The 19580-nt window shown below is 39.9% G+C and overlaps 1 protein-coding gene and 1 long non-coding RNA gene across 3 annotated transcripts in view; one reads left to right on the top strand and one right to left on the bottom strand.

Moving 5' to 3' along the window:
• LOC133635830 (uncharacterized) overlaps positions 1–16899 on the top strand; it is a 159028-nt gene extending 142129 nt beyond the window's left edge. Inside the window, exon 3 of the long non-coding RNA XR_009822126.1 lies at positions 16661–16899. This is a non-coding gene — a long non-coding RNA (uncharacterized LOC133635830). The remainder of the gene's footprint in view (positions 1–16660) is intronic.
• LOC133635826 (G-protein coupled receptor family C group 6 member A-like) overlaps positions 1–19340 on the bottom strand; it is a 29617-nt gene extending 10277 nt beyond the window's left edge. Inside the window, exons 1-4 of one of the 2 annotated variants that reach the window (XM_062029158.1) lie at positions 19209–19340; positions 16679–16822; positions 4226–4505; positions 2205–2999 (exon numbers count right to left, since the gene is read on the bottom strand). In XM_062029158.1, coding sequence (XP_061885142.1) covers positions 2205–2999; positions 4226–4505; positions 16679–16773 — 1170 coding nt within the window. In that variant the 5' untranslated portion in view covers positions 16774–16822; positions 19209–19340. Of the gene's footprint in view, positions 1–2204; positions 3000–4225; positions 4506–16678; positions 16918–19208 lie in introns of those variants that run through there. The other variant, XM_062029157.1, reaches the window with a different exon arrangement.
• Positions 19341–19580: the final 240 nt, after the last annotated feature.

The following is a 19580-nucleotide window of genomic DNA, read 5'->3' as shown; positions in this document are numbered from 1 at the left end:
CCTGTTTTCATTTTGTTTAAAAGATTGTTTGTGTGTGTGTGTGTGTGTCTTTGCGTCTATGTACAACACTTTTAGCAATGTAACGAATAGGAACGTAGATCTCTTTGTGATGGACGAGAATGGGAAGAGACGTGTGTTGTGGAGTTGAAAGCTGAATGGAATGTTGCCGGAAAAAAGAGCGAGACACGGAGATTGAGCCCGTTGTATGAGGACGTTGCGTGTTGTGAAATAAAGAAAGACAAACTAGGAATCTGTCTGAGCTGCCATTACTTGGGACGTTACAATATTGACGGACCGCAAAGCATGGGAACGGTCCGCAGTGTTGACGTTACGTATTTTGTAAGTAATTATTTGGCGTGCAGCCGTGACTCTCTGGTTGTTTTAAAGATAAACTTTCTACTGATTGCTAGTTGGGCACGACACCCGGACCATGTATGTCTATTCTCGTCCCCAGTTACGTAAGTAACGTAACAAGTGCAGGACTCTTTTCACGGACAACCCTGGCTCTCATGTCGTTTTAATGACAAAAATCCTCAACTGACTTCTAGTTCGGCGCGATAACCGTATTATGTGTCTACTAGAGATGCGCGGTTTGCGGACACAACCGCGGACTCCCCGGATAATCCACGGGTCGGGCGGATGCATGACGAAAAAAATTGATTTTAAATAGATTCGGGCGGGTGGCGGTTGAACCAATTCAGAAGAAAAAAAATACATAGTTAAATGTTGTTACCCACATACGAAAAACGAGCAGCACTCTTTGAAACAGGCAATTATTCATCAGGCACTGCTGCAGCTGTCACGCCAAATTTCTTCCCACTTACAAAAACCTCCCCCCCACCCCCATTTACTTCCGTGGCTGCGTCCATTAAAATCACAAAGTTGCCGGGGGTCCTTAACCGGCACGCGACTGTCCTATTTTAATTTTCCTGAGGGAACTCTCCTGAAGGAATTTTCCTGAGGGAACTCTCCTGAAGGAATCAATAAAGTACTATCTATCTATCTATCTATCTATCTATCTATTTCGCGCCTGTACAAAAAAAACAACAATAATCGATTTCTTCAGATTCCAGCAGCTGTCAAAGACGAAGTATCCTTCCAGCGACGGGCAGTCAAAGCCGAAGTGCTATCGATCGCTGTCAATGACGTAAGAGGAAACATGACCACGGAAGTAAATGGGGGGGTTTATAGGGGGAAGAAATTTGGCGTGACACTTTCCCCCCCATTTACTTCCGGGGCTGTGTCCAATAAAGTCACAAAGTTGCCGGGGGTTCTTAACCCGCACGCGACTGTCCTGTTTCGCGCCTGTACAAAAAAAAACAATAATAGATTTCTTCAGATTTCAGCAGCTGTCAAAGACAAAGTATCCTTCCAGCGACGGGCAGTCAAAGCCAAAGTGCTATCGATCGCTGTCAATGACCAGCGATCGATAGCACCCCCCCCCTCCCCCCCCCCGCTGGGGGGGGGGGGGGGGTTTGTAGGGGGAAGAAATTTGGCGTGACAGCTGCAGCAGTGCCTGATGAATAATTGCCTGTTTCAAAGAGTGCTGCTCGTTTTTCGTATGTGGGTAACAACATTTAACTATGTATTTTTTGGCACGCATTGAATGTCTCTGCTGCATTGAATCAGTCTCCTTTCTAACCTCACTAATGCCTTGCATCGTCTATATTAGATATATAACAACGGGCGGGTGGCGGGCGGTTGTGGTTTTGATAAAATGTTAGTTCGGGTGGATGGCGGGTGGATGACGACTTTTTCAAAGAGTGCTGCTCGTTTTTCGTATGTGGGTAACAACATTTAACTATGTATTTTTTGGCACGCATTGAATGTCTCTGCTGCATTGGATCAGTCTCCTTTCTAATCTCACTAATGCCTTGCATCGTCTATATTAGATATATAACAACGGGCGGGTGGCGGGCGGTTGTGGTTTTGATAAAATGTTAGTTCGGGTGGATGGCGGGTGGATGACGACTTTTGTGATGCGGTTGCGGATGAAATAATTGCCTATCCGCGCATCTCTAGTGTCTACACTCAATTGACCTAAAGATTCACAGCTAAATCTTATCAACTGGAGGGGCTGTAACCGACATAACCAAAACGGCCACCTCTCGAACCGTATATCGGTTCGCATCGGTTTTTCGTTAACAACCCTATTAATGAATAAGGTAATGGCAAAGCCAGACGTATAGACAAATATGGATTACCTCCCAGGGTTGCAAGGTTCCAGGAGTCTTGCAGTGTTTGCTGCTGCAGACGGAGGCCACAGCTTTAGCAATGGCACTCACAGCCATCTCCACACTCAAGATTAAGCCCGTGTTAGTTTTTTCTTTGATGTTCTTCACAACTTCAGACGCCTGGTCTGTGTTTCCAGAGACTCCTCCTTTATTTGTCTCCTTGAAGAGTTTTTCCAAGTAGGTGTTATTCTGTGTGCTGTTGTAACCGCTCGTCTCCAGCAGGCTTAGGTACTCGTCGAAAGATGAGGTATCTCCAGTTTTGAAGTTGAAGCCCACAACGTCTCCGATGTCTTCAAGGTCTGAAATATCCCGCAAGGAGGACCAACTATCGCTGGCAATCCACACTCTTCTCATATCCTTGACGCCTGGACCGCTCTTCTCCATCTGCTTCCTCAGCTCCTTGAAGAGCTTTTCCATTTGTTTTGATTTTGCAAAGGACACAATCACCTTTGCCTTTTGATTTTGGGAGATGGTTCTGGCAACTTGTTCGATAGCAGAGTCTTCAGCCCCACCTTTACCAGAATGGGGAAGGATGGCTTTGAATGCTAAACAGATCCCAATGTCCGACGCTTTGGATGCAAAGGACTCGAGCGCTGAGCGGCCGTAAGCGCCATCCGCAATGATAATTCCCACCCAGCTCCAACCGTTGTCGCTGATAAGCCTGACCATGGCAGCTATCTGGTGCTCGTCGCCAGGAATCGTCCTCATGAAGCTTGGGAATCTGTGCTTGTTACCCAACGACGTCGCTGATGATGAATAGCTTATCTACAGAAAAGAAAATACATACCTTGTTGATTAGGCATGCCATGAAAATTAGCAAAACCCTTAACCTTATCACCCACATCCCATCACTGTAACAGATAGTGTGACAATATGGACAAGGCGCGCAATGACAACAACAATATTGCGAACTGTGCCAGACAACTTTTATGAGTTCATGGTCTGATCAAGCAGGCAGCAGAGACATAATAAAGTAGGTCACATGCTGATTCAACATGGCCGACAACACACAGCTGACTATTACTGGAAGGGTTAGAAGGGCTGCAAAGTACGATTTATACTATAACTATATGGGTGTGTAGAAAATCATATCGATAATAAATATTAAAGTTTTTGGAAAATGCCTTAAACTACATATTTTTAAATACAATGTTTTTATGATTATATTATTGTTGAGTTTTGTTTGACACTGTCATAAAATTATCAATTGAAATATGTTTATTGTTGTTGTTACAGTAATTTAAAGGGTCATTTTATGATATTTTCTACATTTAAAGACTACATGTCTCCCACCCAATGTTTGAATTTCCATCTAGACCCATTAAGTACGTATTTAATTATAAAGCTAACGTTCCGCTTACCTCGTATACAATAATACTGGTAATTATAATCAAGTCCTCTATTGTTCAATCAATGCACTCTAACAATGTCAATCAAAACTCAACTATATATATATTTTTTCATTCTATCCATCCATCCATCCATTTTCTACCGCTTATTCCCTTCGGGGTCGTGGGGGGCGCTGGAGCCTATCTCAGCTACAATCAGGCAGAAGGCGAGGTACACCCTGGACAAGTCGCCACCTCATCGCAGGAACAAACTAATTTGTCACATGTCAAAAAGGCTGCTCTGTCTTAGATGTACTTATGAGTAGACCTATGATTACATGTATGTTTACATATATGATTAGATGTATGTTTACATATATGATTAGATGTATGTTGAGATGTATGATTACATATATGATTAGACCTGTGAATTGATGTATGATTAGATATATATTATTAGATGTATGTTTAGATGTATGATTAGACCTATGATTAGATGTATGTTTAGATGTATGAACAAAAAGGCCGTCATTATTGTCCTGTGTCGGTGATTGAGGGAAAAATAAACACTTGTTCTATTTGTGGAATGAATAAGTGAATGGCAAACACAATACAGGGGCAATATTTGAACAAAGTCATACTGAGTCCAAAGTCAGAACTTACTTGAGGAATCATGTCAAGGCTCAGTAGCCTGGCAACGGCGATGGACATTTCGGAAAAAGAAGCGCCGATGACGGCAACGACCGGTTGCTGGCATGGGGGGGCGCACTCGGCCTGCTGGACCAAGTCAGCCGTGGCCTTGAGACCTGTGCTGACGTCTCTGCAGGAGTCATGGATCCGATAGCCCAGTGTGACGTTAACATCCCTCAGTAAAGGGGATTTATTCACCACCTCGATGGCGTTGATCATAGACAGAACCAGTCCTACGCTGCCGTCTTTCAATCTGTGTGAACAAAATAGGAATGATTATTTACAGGCAGGTGTGTCAAATAGTAATCACTTGAAGTCTTTGCTAACTCGACAGAAATATATATGATTAAACTAGTAAAAGAAACCGCTTTGGTCCCTGTATTGATCCCTGGGGTACACCGCAAACATGATCTTCAAAATGTACACACATATATGACAGTACAGGCTGAATCATTTTGAGTAAGATTGTATATATTAAATGTATGAAAGATACTTTTATTTAATGGTTTTGGACAAAAAAGATACCAATTGGGAATGCACCATTTCGCGCAAATGATGAACATGAGTTTTACGCAAATTGTCGCTAATGGTCATTATCACCAACTAAATGTGTCAGTTGTTGCAATTTCATTCATTTCAAGGGAAAATATGAGAGAAATGACAACAAACGCGTACAATATATTCTACTCATGTATTATGTAATCACATATTTATTTTAATGTATTACTTCAAAAAAGTATTAATTCAAAAAAGCGGTTATTCATCCTCTACTCAAAAGACCTAACCTCGATCCTGACCTCATGGTAAACTACCGGCCGGTGTCCCACCTTCCGTTTATCTCGAAAATCCTCGAAAAAATTGTTGCACAGCAGCTAAATGAACACTTAGCGTCTAACAATCTCTGTGAACCTTTTCAATCCGGTTTCAGGGCAAATCACTCTACGGAGACAGCCCTCGCAAAAATGACTAATGATCTATTGCTAACGATGGATTCTGATGCGTCATCTATGTTGCTGCTTCTTGATCTTAGCGCCGCTTTCGATACCGTCGATCATAATATTTTATTAGAGCGTATCAAAACACGTATTGGTATGTCAGACTTAGCCTTGTCATGGTTTAACTCTTATCTTACTGACAGAATGCAGTGCATCTCCCATAACAATGTGACCTCGGACTATGTTAAGATAACGTGCGGAGTCCCCCAGAGTTCGGTTCTTGGCCCTGCACTCTTTAGTATTTACATGCTGCCGCTAGGTGACATCATACGCAAATACGGTGTTAGCTTTCACTGTTATGCTGATGACACCCAACTCTACATGCCCCTAAAGCTGACCAACACGCCGGATTGTAGTCAGCTGGAGGCGTGTCTTAATGAAATTAAACAATGGATGTCCGCTAACTTTTTGCAACTCAACGCTAAGAAAACGGAAATGCTGATTATCGGTCCTGCTCAACACCGACATCTATTTAATAATACCACTTTAACATTTGACAACCAAACAATTACACAAGCCGACTCGGTAAAGAATCTGGGTATTATTTTCGACCCAACTCTCTCGTTTGAGTCACACATTAAGAGTGTTACTAAAACGGCTTTCTTTCATCTCCGTAATATCGCTAAAATTTGTTCCATTTTGTCCACTAGCGACGCTGAGATCATTATTCATGCGTTCGTTACGTCTCGTCTCGATTACTGTAACGTATTATTTTCGGGTCTCCCTATGTCTACCATTAAAAGATTACAGTTGGTACAAAATGCAGCTGCTAGCCTCTTGACAAGAACAAGAAAGTTTGATCATATTACGCCTATACTGGCTCACCTGCATTGGCTTCCTGTGCACTTAAGATGTGACTTTAAGGTTTTACTACTTACGTATAAAATACTACACGGTCTAGCTCCATCCTATCTTGCTGACTGTATTGTACCATATGTCCCGGCAAGAAATCTGCGTTCAAAGAACTCTGGCTTATTAGTGATTCCCAGAGCCCAAAAAAAGTCTGCGGGCTATAGAGCGTTTTCTGTTCGGGCTCCAGTACTATGGAATGCCCTCCCGGTAAAAGTTAGAGATGCTACCTCAGTAGAAGCATTTAAGTCCCATCTTAAAACTCATTTGTATACTCTAGCCTTTAAATAGACCCCCCTTTTTTAGACCAGTTGATCTGCCGTTTTCTTTTCTCCTTTGCCCCCTCGCCGGGTTATTCCGGTTCCGGTGACCATGGATGAGAGGCTGACTGTCCAGAGTTGGGACCCGGGGTGGACCGCTCGCCTGTGCATCGGTTGGGGACGTCTCTGCGCTACTGACCTGTCTCCGCTCGGGATGGTCTCCTACTGGCCCCACTATGGACTGGACTCTCACTGTTATGTGGATCCACTAGGGACTGTACTTAGAGGGGGGGTTACCCACATATGCGGTCCCCTCCAAGGTTTCTCATAGTCATTCACATCGACGTCCCTTGTGTGGGCTCTGTGCCGAGGGTATCCATTGATTATTGTTTTGTTTCATTCCCTTCCTTCATCAGTGAATGAAATGTATTTGTAAGCTTTATATACAGTATGTTGCTGCATATTGTCTATTCCTGTTGACTTTACAGTAAAACAACTATAACAATAAAGACATATTTTACAGTAAAACAACTATAACAATAAAGACATATATATATATATATATATATGTATATATATACATATATATATATATATGTATATATATACTGCGATGAGGTGGCTACTTGTCCAGGGTGTACCCCGCCTTCCGCCCGATTGTAGCTGAGATAGGCTCCAGCGCCCCCCGCGACCCCGAAGGGAATACACAAGAGGCTATATCGTCCCTACAAGCCTGTTTCGCAGGTTTCCATGCTTGTCAGGGGATTTTATATATCAAATATAAAATATATATATAAAATCCCCTGACGAGGTGATTTTCATATATAATACATTATATATATAATATATATATTTATATAATACAGCTGAAAACCAGATTGATCACAACTGCATTAGCCGGAAATTCAGGCGCTCACTGCTTGATGTCAGAGCGAAAAGAGGAGCTGACGCTGCATCTGACCACCACCTAGTCACAGCAAGATTCCAGTTGAAATTGAAATGCATGAAACCAAGAGGAAGGAGGATCAAATTCAACATACAACAATTCCAAGATACAGGCACTTTGGAACTATACCAAGTCACATTACACAACCGGTTTCAAGCACTACAGGACCAGACAACACAAGCACCAGGAACTGTAGAAGGGATTTGGGAAGGTTTGAAGTCCACATGGAGGGAGACCTGTGCAGAAGTGGTAGGGAGAAAAAAGTCCACAAACAAACCTTGGCTATCCACAGAAACCCACAAGAAAGTGAGTGAGAGAAGGGAGAAAAAGGAGGTAGTTAACAGATGCAGAACTAGAGCAGGAAAGGCAGCAGCACAAAGAGAATATGAAGTAGTAAACAAGGATGTGAAGAAGAGTGTCAGAAGGGACAAGAAGAAGTACATCGAGGATCTAGCACCGCAGGCAGAGGAAGCAGCAGGGAAGAACAATCTGAAAGAACTCTATCTAACCACAAAAAAACTCACCGGCAAATTTAAACAAGCCCAAATGTATATTAAAGACACAAATGGTACACTCCTTACAACCAAGGAAGATCAACTCCAGAGATGGACTGATCACTTTCAAGACCTACTCAACAGAGAGCCCCCTCAACTGACTGCAGATATTCCACCAGCTCCAATCATGCTTGAAATAAACTGCAACCCCTCCCCCCCCCACCAAACTGGAAATCAGGAAGGCCATCAAAGCATTGAGAGCAGGAAAGGCAGAAGGGCCAGATGAGCTACCAGCAGAAGCTCTCAAAGCAGATATCGAAACATCCTCCAGCATGCTTTTCCATTTTATGCAAGCTATCTGGGAGGAAGAAAAAGTCCCATCAGACTGGAGAGATGGCAACATCATAAAGATTCCCAAGAAAGGAGACCTCAGGGAGTGTACAAACTACAGGGGAATTATGCTCCTCTCAACGCCAGAGAAGGTGCTTAACCACATACTACTAGAAAGGATGCGGAAATTGGTCGATGCACAACTGAGGGAAAACCAGGCTGGTTTCAGAAATGGAAGATCTTGTGCTGACCAAATTGGGGGGGGGGGGGGGGGGGGGGGAGAGCTGGACAAAGTGGCTGGGGAGAGGGAAGTCTGGGCCTCCCTGCTTAGGCTGCTGCCCCCGCGACCCGACCTCGGATAAGCGGAAAAAGATGGATGGATGGATGGATGGATGGCATATGAAAAGTACTCACAGCGCTTTACTTTTTCCACATTGTGTTATGTTACAGCCTTATTCCAAAATGGAATCATTCATTTTTGTCCTCAATTTTCTACACACATAACAAAAATGTGAAAAAGTTATTTTATAATTTTTTTGCAAATGCATTGAAAATTAAAAACAAAGAAAACACATGTACATAAGTATTGACATTACTATTATTGTTACCATGAAGCTCAAAAGTGAGATCAGGTGCTTCCTGTTTCAAATGATCCTCCTTGAGTCCACCTGGGGTAAATTCAGTTGGTTGGAAAGGCACACACCAGTCTATATATAAGGTCCCACGCTTGACAGTGCACGGCAGAGCACAAACCAAGCATGAAGTCCAAAGAATCGTATGTAGGAATCTAGGACAGGATTGTCTCCAGGTAGAAATCTGGGGAACGGTACAGAAAAATATCTGCTGCATTGAAGGCCCCAATGAGCACAGTGGCCTCCATCATCCATAATGGAAGAAGTTTGGAACCACCAGGACTCTCGATGGTCCCTCTGTCAGAGCTACAGCATTCCTCTGTGGAGAGAGGAGAACCTTCCACCAATCAGGCTCGTATAGTAGAGTGGCCAGACAGAAGCCATTTCTTAGTGAAACGTTTGCCCAAATGCCCCTGAAAGACTCTCAGACCATGAGAAACTGAGTTCTCTGGTCTGATGAGACAAAGATTGAAGACCGGGCATCATGTTTGGAGAAAACAAGGCATCGCTCATCACCAGGCCAATACCATCCCAGTGAAGCATGGTGGTGGCAGCATCATGCTGTGGGGACGCTTTTTAGTGGCAGGAACTGGCAGACTGGTCAGAATAGAGGAAAAGATGAATGCAGCAATGTACAGAGACATCCTGGAGGAAAACCAAGACTTCCCATCCAACCTGATGGAGCTTAAGATGTGCTGCAAAGCGGAATGGTTGAAAGCACCTAAAGATAGGTGTGCCAAGCTTGTGGCATCATGTTCAAAAAGACTTGAGACTGGAATTGCTGCCAAAAGTGCATCAACTAAGTATTGAGCAAAGGCTGTGAATACTCACATACTTGTGATTTTTAATACATTTGCAAAAACTTTTTCACGTTGTCATTATGGGGTATTGTGTGTACAATGTTGAGTACAAAAATGAATTGATTCCATTTTGGAAAAAGGCTGTAATATAACAATGTGGAAAATACCTTCTGCATGTACTGTAGGAGTCCAGTGAGAGGATACTGGTGTGGTTTTTGTTTTACAAATTCAGGAAATAATTCCTTGGACACAGGAGGACTTTGGGGACAAAAAGAAAGAAGGATTTAAATGAGTAATCGATGGAAGTTTTTGATTTTGTTTAGTAATTGTGTATAATTGACTTTGTGTCGTAATAAAAGAGAATAAGGAACTTATTTAAATGTTGTGGTGATATTGTGACGACATCACCATAAATACATTTGAATAATTAAAGACTCATTGAAAGATTTTCTTTTGAAAAAAGTTTATTTTATGTGTTTACACATTGTGTAAAAAAACTAAACTTTTTTATTTTATTTTATGATTATTATTTCTTTCTTTAGTGGATGTGTCTTTTGATGTAAAGCTTGTTCTAGAAACTTCAGCTGCACCTATTATTATTATTATTATTATTATTATTGTTATTACAAGATGTATGTCCTGTATATGTTTACAATTTTGTCCAGGATTCATCCAAACTCTTAATAATAAAAATCACAGAAGCTGTAAAAACATCAAATGAATATGCCAGCCATAATAATTATATAAAGTACAGGAGGACTGTAACTTTAAGGTTTGGCAATGGAAACATTTGTTTGATGCCAAATTCCCATGCTTCTGTTTTAATTTTCACTTTTGCATTATATAATTATAACGTGCATCAAACTTTCCCCAGAACAATATGTGCACAACGTCTACAACGCCTATCATTTCTGTAATTACTAGCTGTCATATTTTTGACGGCCGGAGTTTGTTATTACTTTTCAAACATACTGAATGAACTCTGTGTAATTCTGTCTTTTCCACGCAACATGAACATAGTATTGATAAGCCAGCAGGCACAAGACATTGACACAACGTTGATTATACGTACATGCCCTTTAAAAGTGACTTAGACACAGCGTTGCAAAATAGTTGTATTTGTAAATTGATACAATGTTGATGTCCAACGTTGGATCCATGTTGTTGGTTGGGAAATGACGAAAATTCTATGTCAGAACCCAACTTTGAATAAACGTTGTCAATAAGCATGTTGTTTCAACGTTAAGTTTGAGGTGTAGAATATTAGTTGGGAAATGACCAAATTTCAATGATCAAATCAACATCAGAACCCAACATTGAATAAACATTGTCAAAAAGCATGTTGTTTCAACGTTAAGTTTGAGTTGTAGAATATTAGTTGGGAAATGACCAAAATTCAATGGTCAAATCATTGTCAGAACCCGACATTGAATAAACATTGTCAAAAAGCATGTTGTTTCAACTTTGTATTTGTGTTGTAGAATATTAGTTGGGAAATGGCCAAAATTCAATGATCAAATCAATGTCAGAACCCATCCATCCATCCATTTTCTACCGCTTGTCCCAACATTGAATAAACGTTGTCAAAAAGCATGTTGTTTCAACATTAGGTTTGAGTTGTAGACTATTAGTTTGGAAATGACCAAATTTCAATGGTCAAATCAATGTCAGAACCCAACATTGAATAAACATTGTCAAAAAGCATGTTGCTACAAAGTTAAGTTTGAGTTGTACAATATTAGTTGGGAGATGACCACAAATCAATAATCAAATCAATGTCAGAACTCAACTTTGAATAAACGTCCTTACAAAGCATGTTTCAACGTTAGGTTTGAGTTGCAAATTCAACAAGTTCTAAACGTTGTTTCAGTGTTTTATGCCTGCTGGGAACCTCTACCAACAGCTGTATGTACCACGACTGAGATAAACAAACGTGATGTGAGAGTTCCGGTGACGTCACCAAGCTGAATGGCAGCTTAGAGTAACAGCTCCCTCGTGAGAAAAGTTATTTCGCCCCGTTAGACCGTAAAGTGCCAAAGTTTCAGATAATCTCTGAATAAACAAAAGGGGCAAGAATGGGGAAAACTAGAGGAAATCGAGCAAATATCGGTGCAGAACCTGTAAATGAGGAAAGCTCTGTGTCCGCGAACAGCTCACCTGTAAAGCTACAAGATGGCGGTGCTAATGCTAACCCTCGCTCAAAGGAGGCGGACGCCGAAGGGTTAGTCCAAGTTCTGGAGGAGATTCGGGACTTCCGAAAGGACATAAAAGAACAGCTGAGCGATATTAAATCCGAGCTCACCAACATTAAACAACACATAACAGACACAGAGGAGCGAATTGAGAAGGTGGAGGACCGGATTCAAAACGTGGAGTATGTGTTGGACAACATGATAAAAGTCATTAATCAGCAAGAAAACAAACTAATCGACTATGAAGGGAGATCCCGAACTTGAGGATATACAATGTTCCCGAAGGAGCCGAGGAACCGTCCATTCCAGAGTTTGTGGAAAAACTGCTGCGGGACATGTTGGAGATCCCCGTAACTACGCAACTCGACATCGAAGGGGCGCACCGCGCGTTCGCGCCAAGACCCGCCGGAGACAGAGAAGACAAGCAATAATAGTCAAATTCCTCCGCTACAGGATGAAAGAAGATGTCATGCGTAAAGCCTGGGGAAAGAAGAAGATTTTTCTGAACGGGAGACAAATATACTTTGACCAGGATTACCCCCCAGCAGTCCTGCAAAAGAGGAAAGAATATGCTGAAGCCAAGCGAGTGTTAAAGCAAAAAAATATCCGCTTCCAGACTCCGTTCCCGGCCAAATTACGAGTGTTTTATGAGGACGGCACGCAGCTGTACCGGACAGCAAAGGAGGCGACAAAAGACATGAAGGACAGAGGACTGCCAGTCAGCGTGATTACGCCGAGGGAGAGCCTGCTGGATCAGCTGTCCCGCTCCGCCTGGGAGATCATGGGAGGAAGGAGCCGGGAGGGGACAGGTGAGGAGCCAGAGAAAAGCATCAAGCAGAGACTGCAAGCCTTCAGAAGATAATCATCGCCTTCTCCGGAGGACCTGTTAATTTTGACTGACTTCTTAAAGTGTTGGTAAGATGAACAGAACCAAAACAGGTGACTTTAAATTCCTTCTATGACATTTGCGTTTATATAATAACCCCAGCGAGATGAGAAAAAATACAAATGAGGGATGTATCTATGTAATGAACAGAGATTTTTTTTCTCTTTCTACCAAGTGCCATAATGGGGGCCCTCAGCCCATAGTTGAGAGAGGATTTCCCCCACAGCTAGACGTTTTATCTAGCTTAACTCAGGGTCATCTATTAGAGACCCCTGCCTTGGAACTACACTTTTCTTTTTTCTTCTGTTCTTTTAAAAAAAATTTTAGTTATTTTGCTTTGTTTTATTTGCTATTTCAATTTTTTCGTTATGGGAGTAGACTTGCTAGGTTTTATTTTGAATATTTTATTGGTATACTTACAAGTAAATACATATGGTTAGTGACAAAGTAAAATGTGTATCGTTTAATGTTAATGGGCTACTGAACCCAATTAAACGCAATAAAATATTATCAAAGGTGAGGACAGAACAAGCCCACATAGTATATTTACAGGAGACCCATTTAACTGACAAGGAGCATGTAAAACTAAAGAGAATGGGCTTCACTCATTTGTTTTTTTCGTCATATAAATTAGGACATAGGAGAGGAGTTGCAATTCTCATCTCAAAAAAGCTAAATTTTGAAAAAGTACTGGAAATTGGTGATAAAGAGGGTAGATTTATTTTAGTAAAGGGAAAGATAGATGGGAACCCAATCACCTTACTGAATGTCTATGCACCCCCTGGGAGTGATATTAATTTCTTCCAAAAAATCACCAATATTATGGTAACGGAAACCGAAGGTTTTTTGATTTGTGGTGGGGATTTAAATATATATCTACAGCCAAAATTGGACTCATCTAGTACAAAAATACATAACGTTAAACCCCTTTATAAGAAAGTAAACACACTTTTTGAGGAAGTAGGCTTAATTGACATATGGCGAGACTTTTTTCCAGACAGAAGGGATTATACTTATTTCTCTGCGCCACACTGTCTTTATACAAGAATAGATTATTTTCTAACATTCGTTAAGGATAAAGATAAAATTGATAGATTTAAGTGACCATGCACCTATATACCTATCTATTGACTTTAATCTGAGGGCAAAAAAAGAATACATGGCAACTAAACTCAAGTCTGCTGAATGACCTATCATTTAAAACACAAATTAAATCTGAAATTAATCTCTTCTTGGAGTTCAATGACACAGGAGAGGTTTCGCCTCCCATGTTATGGGATACCCTGAAGGCTGTTTTAAGAGGGAAAATTATAGCAATATCTTCCTTTAAGAAAAAAAATGAGAATACAAAATCAAATGACTTAATAAAAAAACTAAAATAATTAGAAAGAAAACACAAACTAGATTTGGCACAGGATACATTTAGGGAAATAAGAAATACTAGGAATGAAATTAACAGTTTGGCCACAAAGAAATAAAAAAAAAATCTAATGTTCTTGAAACAGAGACACTATGAAAGTGGCTCTAAGTCTATGAAAATATTGGCCTGGAAACTAAAAAAAAAGATAGCGGAAAACACAATTCATAAAATCAGGGATCCAAGAACAAAAGAGATAAAAACTAAACCAAACGAAATTCAGGAAGCCTTCGAACATTTTTATAAAACTTTATACTCTGAGGTCTGTAGTAGGAGCATAACCCAAATTGACAGCTTCCTGAACTCCCTGGATTTACCTATTTTAGATGACAAACAAAACCAAACAATATCTGCAGAAATAACTGAAAATGAATTAAAAGTTGCAATTAATAGGCTTAAACTAAGTAAATTGCCAGGATCAGACGGTTACACGGCAGAGTGGTATAAGGAATTTAAAAAAGAATTAATACCTGTTTTACTCCCCACTATGCAGATGACATTTTGGTCTACATCGGACACCTAACATACTCGCTCCCTAAATTAATGCAATCATTTGAACTGTATGGTCAACTATCAGGATATAAAATCAATATAGGTAAAACCCATTTACTCTCATATAATTATAACCCACCAGGGGAAATCAGAAGTAGTTACCCTTTGATATGGCAAACAGAGTCTTTTAAATACCTGGGCATTAATTTGCCAAAAGATCTAACAAAATTATCAGAATACAATTATCTACCCATACATAAAAAAATAAAAGATGACATAGCAAGATGGAACTTAATTCCTTTTTTTAGCCTTAGCTCTAGAATTGATTCCATCAAAATGAATGTACTGCCAAGATTGCTGTACCTATTTCAAACCCTGCCAATAGAGATTAACCAAAACCAATTCAATGAATGGGACAAAATGCTATCAAGGTATATATGGCAAAGTAAAAGGCCAAGAGTTCGTCTCAAAACTTTACAATTGGTCAAACAAAAGGGAGGATGGGGTTTACCTTGCTTCCGAGATTATTATTTTGCAGCCCAGATGAGAGCAGTGATATGCTGGTGCAACCCTTCATACATTGCTCAATGGAAAATTATTGAAGAAGAAATGCCCTCCATCCCCATACAAGCAATCCTGGCGGATAGCAATTTACAGACCCACATAAATAACACTGATAACCCATGGGTGAAATAGACCCTTAAAGTGTGGAAAATGATTATAAAGGAATACAAACTCGAGAGTGATATTGCAGTTCTTAAATGGTGTGCCTATGATACAGAGTTTACACCTAATAAATTAGACTCAAGATTTAAGGACTGGATATCTAAGGGTATAACAGCTTTATGTAGTGTAATGAAAGATGAAAAAATGTATAGTTTTGAAACTATTAAAAGGACATTTATATTAGAAAACCAAGACTTCTATCGATATTTGCAGTTGCGACATGTTAATATGAAGGTGAAAAGTGTCACAAAGACGAGTATATGTTTGATTGAATTGTTTACAAAAGCCTACAATTCAGAAACTATTGATAGAAGTATTTCATGCTTGTGTAAGGGTCTGTTGAATATGAAATCATATTCAACTTCATATATTAAAATAAAATGGGAGAAGGAAGGAGGGATAACTATATCTGAGGAAGAATGGACAATAATATGGAAATATCAATGGACTTGTACCAGCTCACCCAAGTGGAGGGAGTTTGGCTGGAAAAGCTTGATAAGATTTTTTATTACACCTTCTCAGAAGTCTCACTATGATAACAACTCCCCTGTCTGCTGGAGAAATTGTGGGAATTCAAATGCAAACCACCACCATGTTTTCTGGGACTGCTCCATCATAAAGGACTATTGGAAAGAGATACACCAAGCTCTACAGGATATTTTCAAACGTGAAATACCCCTTAAAAGTAAAACTTTGTTTTTTGGACATGTACCTCAGGACTGGCTGAAGAAAGATAAACACTTAATGAATATCCTACTGGTGGCCTGTAAAAAGACCAATACTAGGAAATGGAAATCCCAGGATAGCCCAACTTTGAAGCAATGGATGGAAATCACAATGGACATATATAAAATGGAGAAGATAACTGCCTTTATTAATTATAAATTGGAAAAATTTACTTCATACTGGGAAAACTGGGTCAATTATGTCACGCCCCATAAACCTGACTTTAATTTTACGAATTAGTGATTGTACTACTCAAAAAAAAAAAGGATTACTCTCTATATGTGTACAGGTATGTATGTATGTACATGTGTATGTGTGTGTGTATATATACATATATGTATCTGTTTATATATTTTTTAATTATTTTATTTCTGATTATTATTAATGTATTATCATTTATTTTTTGTTTATTCAATTGTTGTATGTGTAGATATTACTTTGTTGTTTTTTTTGCTGTTACTTTCTTTTTGGGGTGGGGGGTGGGTGGTATGGTTGGGATATAAACAAAAAACATTTGGACATTTAGGGCAGACAACAGATATAAGATGTATGTGAATATGATGTAATGGATAGGAATGTCTGATGCTGGATGTCAATAGAAATAAAATGAAAAAAAAAAGAGATAAACAAACGTTAAAAAAAATTGTTCTGTCTACAAAACAGGAAGAGTATGAATCTTACTTGCGACATGAATATTCCTGAGGAGCAAAGGAATCTTCACTTCTATTCACTTTGCGATGGATGGGGAATATTCCTCCGATGACTACATCTCCCATGGCAGTGGCTCCCGGTGCTTTGATGTCGTTTTGCCAGGCGTTCCCTTTGCTTAGAAGAATAGAGACTAAGATGATGAATAAATTCGAGGTCATGGTGTCTTCTGGTTGAAGAAACTTTCTGTGAGTCTGTGCTTCTTTACTTCAGGCAGACTGTCTGAGCATCTTTGCTGAAGCCAGGAGAAGAAGGCGTCCTCCGGTCTCCTTTTGCGAGCAGGCCCCGCCCCCTGGCAGCGTGACTCATGTTTTATCAACATATTTCTTGTTGAGCATAAACATGCTTTCTTCAGGTGCGGCGAGTCACTACAGAGGCGGTACCTCCTCCAAAGTCACATTTGTCACGCTCGTTGCTCATCAAAAACACAACAAACTCCAGTTCGATGCTCATCAGCTCACTTCAGACAAAACCTCTGCCAAGGAGTCCAAACAAAAACCGCAGTGCTTCATTGTTTTGTTCCTCACTTTGTCAACACAAACTTTCCAAACGTTCGCCATCTTGTTTGTCAACTTTGTGTGGTTATTTTTTCTGTGTCTCAGTCCACGTAAGAAGTGCATGAACAAAGAGTCCAACGCCATGCTGACTCAGTCTCCCGACATTGGTTTTACCCAGCACCTGGGGTCAAAGAAGGTTGCGAATGCCAGCACTTCCACCCAGAAGGTGGTTATGGTTTTAATAAGTTTGGAACATACGGTTACAGTTACAATAAGGTACACCAGTTTCTTTTTACGACATGTCTGAAAAGGAGCAGGGAGAAGCAGAGCTTATTCCATTTCTAACACATTTGTTTGTTCACTTCCTCTGCTCAATAATTCCAATTAAATAATCAATAAGGTTCATGTGGATAGATTTTTATTCACATTAAGAGATTAATACAATTATCAGACTTTTGATCAAGTTCAAGATGCTTATCAGGATTTTTATTGTACTTGAACACTGAGGTTGAGCACGTTTTTAAAGTGGATCATTTTACTACTTAGTTCATTAATCCATTCCACATTCTGATATGCTAAAAGTTTTAAGTGATGTACGTGGGTACAAATGTTTAGAGGGTCCTGTTATGCAGTGTTGTTTTTGACAACCATCTTACATTTAGTCTTAGTCTTAGTCTTTTGGACTAAAATGCTTATTAGTTTTAGTCACATTTTAGTCACTTTTATATGTGATAGTTTTAGTCGACGAAAACTCAAAAGGGTTTTAGTCTAGTTTTAGTCGATGAAAAGTCAAAAAGGTTTTAGTCCAAAAAAAAAAGAATACAAAGTATAATATAAGTATAGTCTTTTAACAAATTAATTTAGGTCAATAAGTATTGGAGATTGCTGTTGGGCAGTGTCACATAAGTTGTGAAAATAGCAGCAGATTTATAAGTTCAACCCATTGTAAGCTTGCAGATCTGCTATTTTCACAAATAATAAAGGAATGGTTTTAGACATATAAGGTTTCCACCCAGCAGCAAATGTATGATCCAAGGATTGTGTATTACACACAGATAAAGTGGTAACAGTGGAATCAAAGTTCATTACTCCAAAAAAGCCAAAAAACAAAAACATTCTACTTCAGCAATTGTGGCTTTATTTCTCAGAATTTGTTAAAGTACAATGAACATAAACATGCCCAAAATATGAGTGATGGTGTCAGAGTTTGCTGGATACGAACCCCAAGGTGCAGAGATGATGGCAGGCGTTGTGTGAGAAAACATGATTTAATTCAAATACTATGGCAAAACACAAACAAAAGGCGCGTGTAACAGAGGTAATTTATGATCTCAATTGCTTACTGTCTTACTACTCTTCTTATTTTAATGTCATTTTATTTTAATGTCATCTTATCTAATTTATTATATTTACACATTATGTAATGTGACTCTTTATTTTGCAAATGTTATTATTCTAAGTTTAGTACTGTAATTTCCTATTTTTTTATGGTCACTGAACGTCACATGTCCCAGCAGACTTCCAGGCTGAGGCCCGTATGTGTAGTCAGTCTGCTATCTTCCATGTGACGGTAAGTTGTGCTCTCTGGCGCCCCGTCAATTAGCTTTCAGCAAACTTATTAGCAGGCTAGCTGTGTTGCTGAAGGCTTAAAGGAGACACATTTATGTTAAGTTTTGTTTTATTTCTGTGCAGGTTTAGAATGTATAGAGAAGGCTGATTGAAGACTCTTTATGACTGTTTTTACCAGGCATTGTGTGTTTTTTTATCGTGTGATTAACATGCTAGTCAGTCTGCTATCTTCCATGTGACAGTTTAGAATGTATAGAGAAGGCTGATTGAAGACTCTTTATGACTGTTTTTACCAGAATAAACCCTGTTTGAGCCAGAAAAAACACAACGCAAAGGAGTACTACATCGCTACACGCGCACAAGGCGGAGAACAAACTAGGCTATAAACTAAAATAGCACAAAGGCTACACTATGGACAAGAAACAAAAAACACTTACTGTGACACGAAGGAACTGTGACTAAAGCGGAGTGGACAAAAGTAGACGGAGCTACAACGACAAATTGGTAGCCGGTAAGTGACAAGTGACAATTATTCTAATGACATTCAGGTAGACACTATAATGACAATGATCCAGCAGTGACTGGAGGGCAGGAGAGGTATAAATAGGCAGCTGGCTGACTGACACCAGGTGTGGCCAGGTGCCAATCAACCACAGCTGAGGGGACAAAGCACTCAGGGAACAAACAGGAAACTGAATCAAAATAAGAGTGCTGACAGGAAATAAAGACATGAAACTAAGACAAACGCAGAGGAAAACTAAAACTTGATCAAACTGTCAGGGACAACCCTGACAGATGGATGAGGAACA

This window comes from Entelurus aequoreus, linkage group LG20 (genome assembly GCF_033978785.1).
Source record: "Entelurus aequoreus isolate RoL-2023_Sb linkage group LG20, RoL_Eaeq_v1.1, whole genome shotgun sequence".
NCBI classification, from domain to species: Eukaryota; Metazoa; Chordata; class Actinopteri; order Syngnathiformes; family Syngnathidae; genus Entelurus; species Entelurus aequoreus.
Note: the sequence above shows the minus strand (reverse complement) of the source record. Positions and strands in the feature narration are given on the sequence as shown.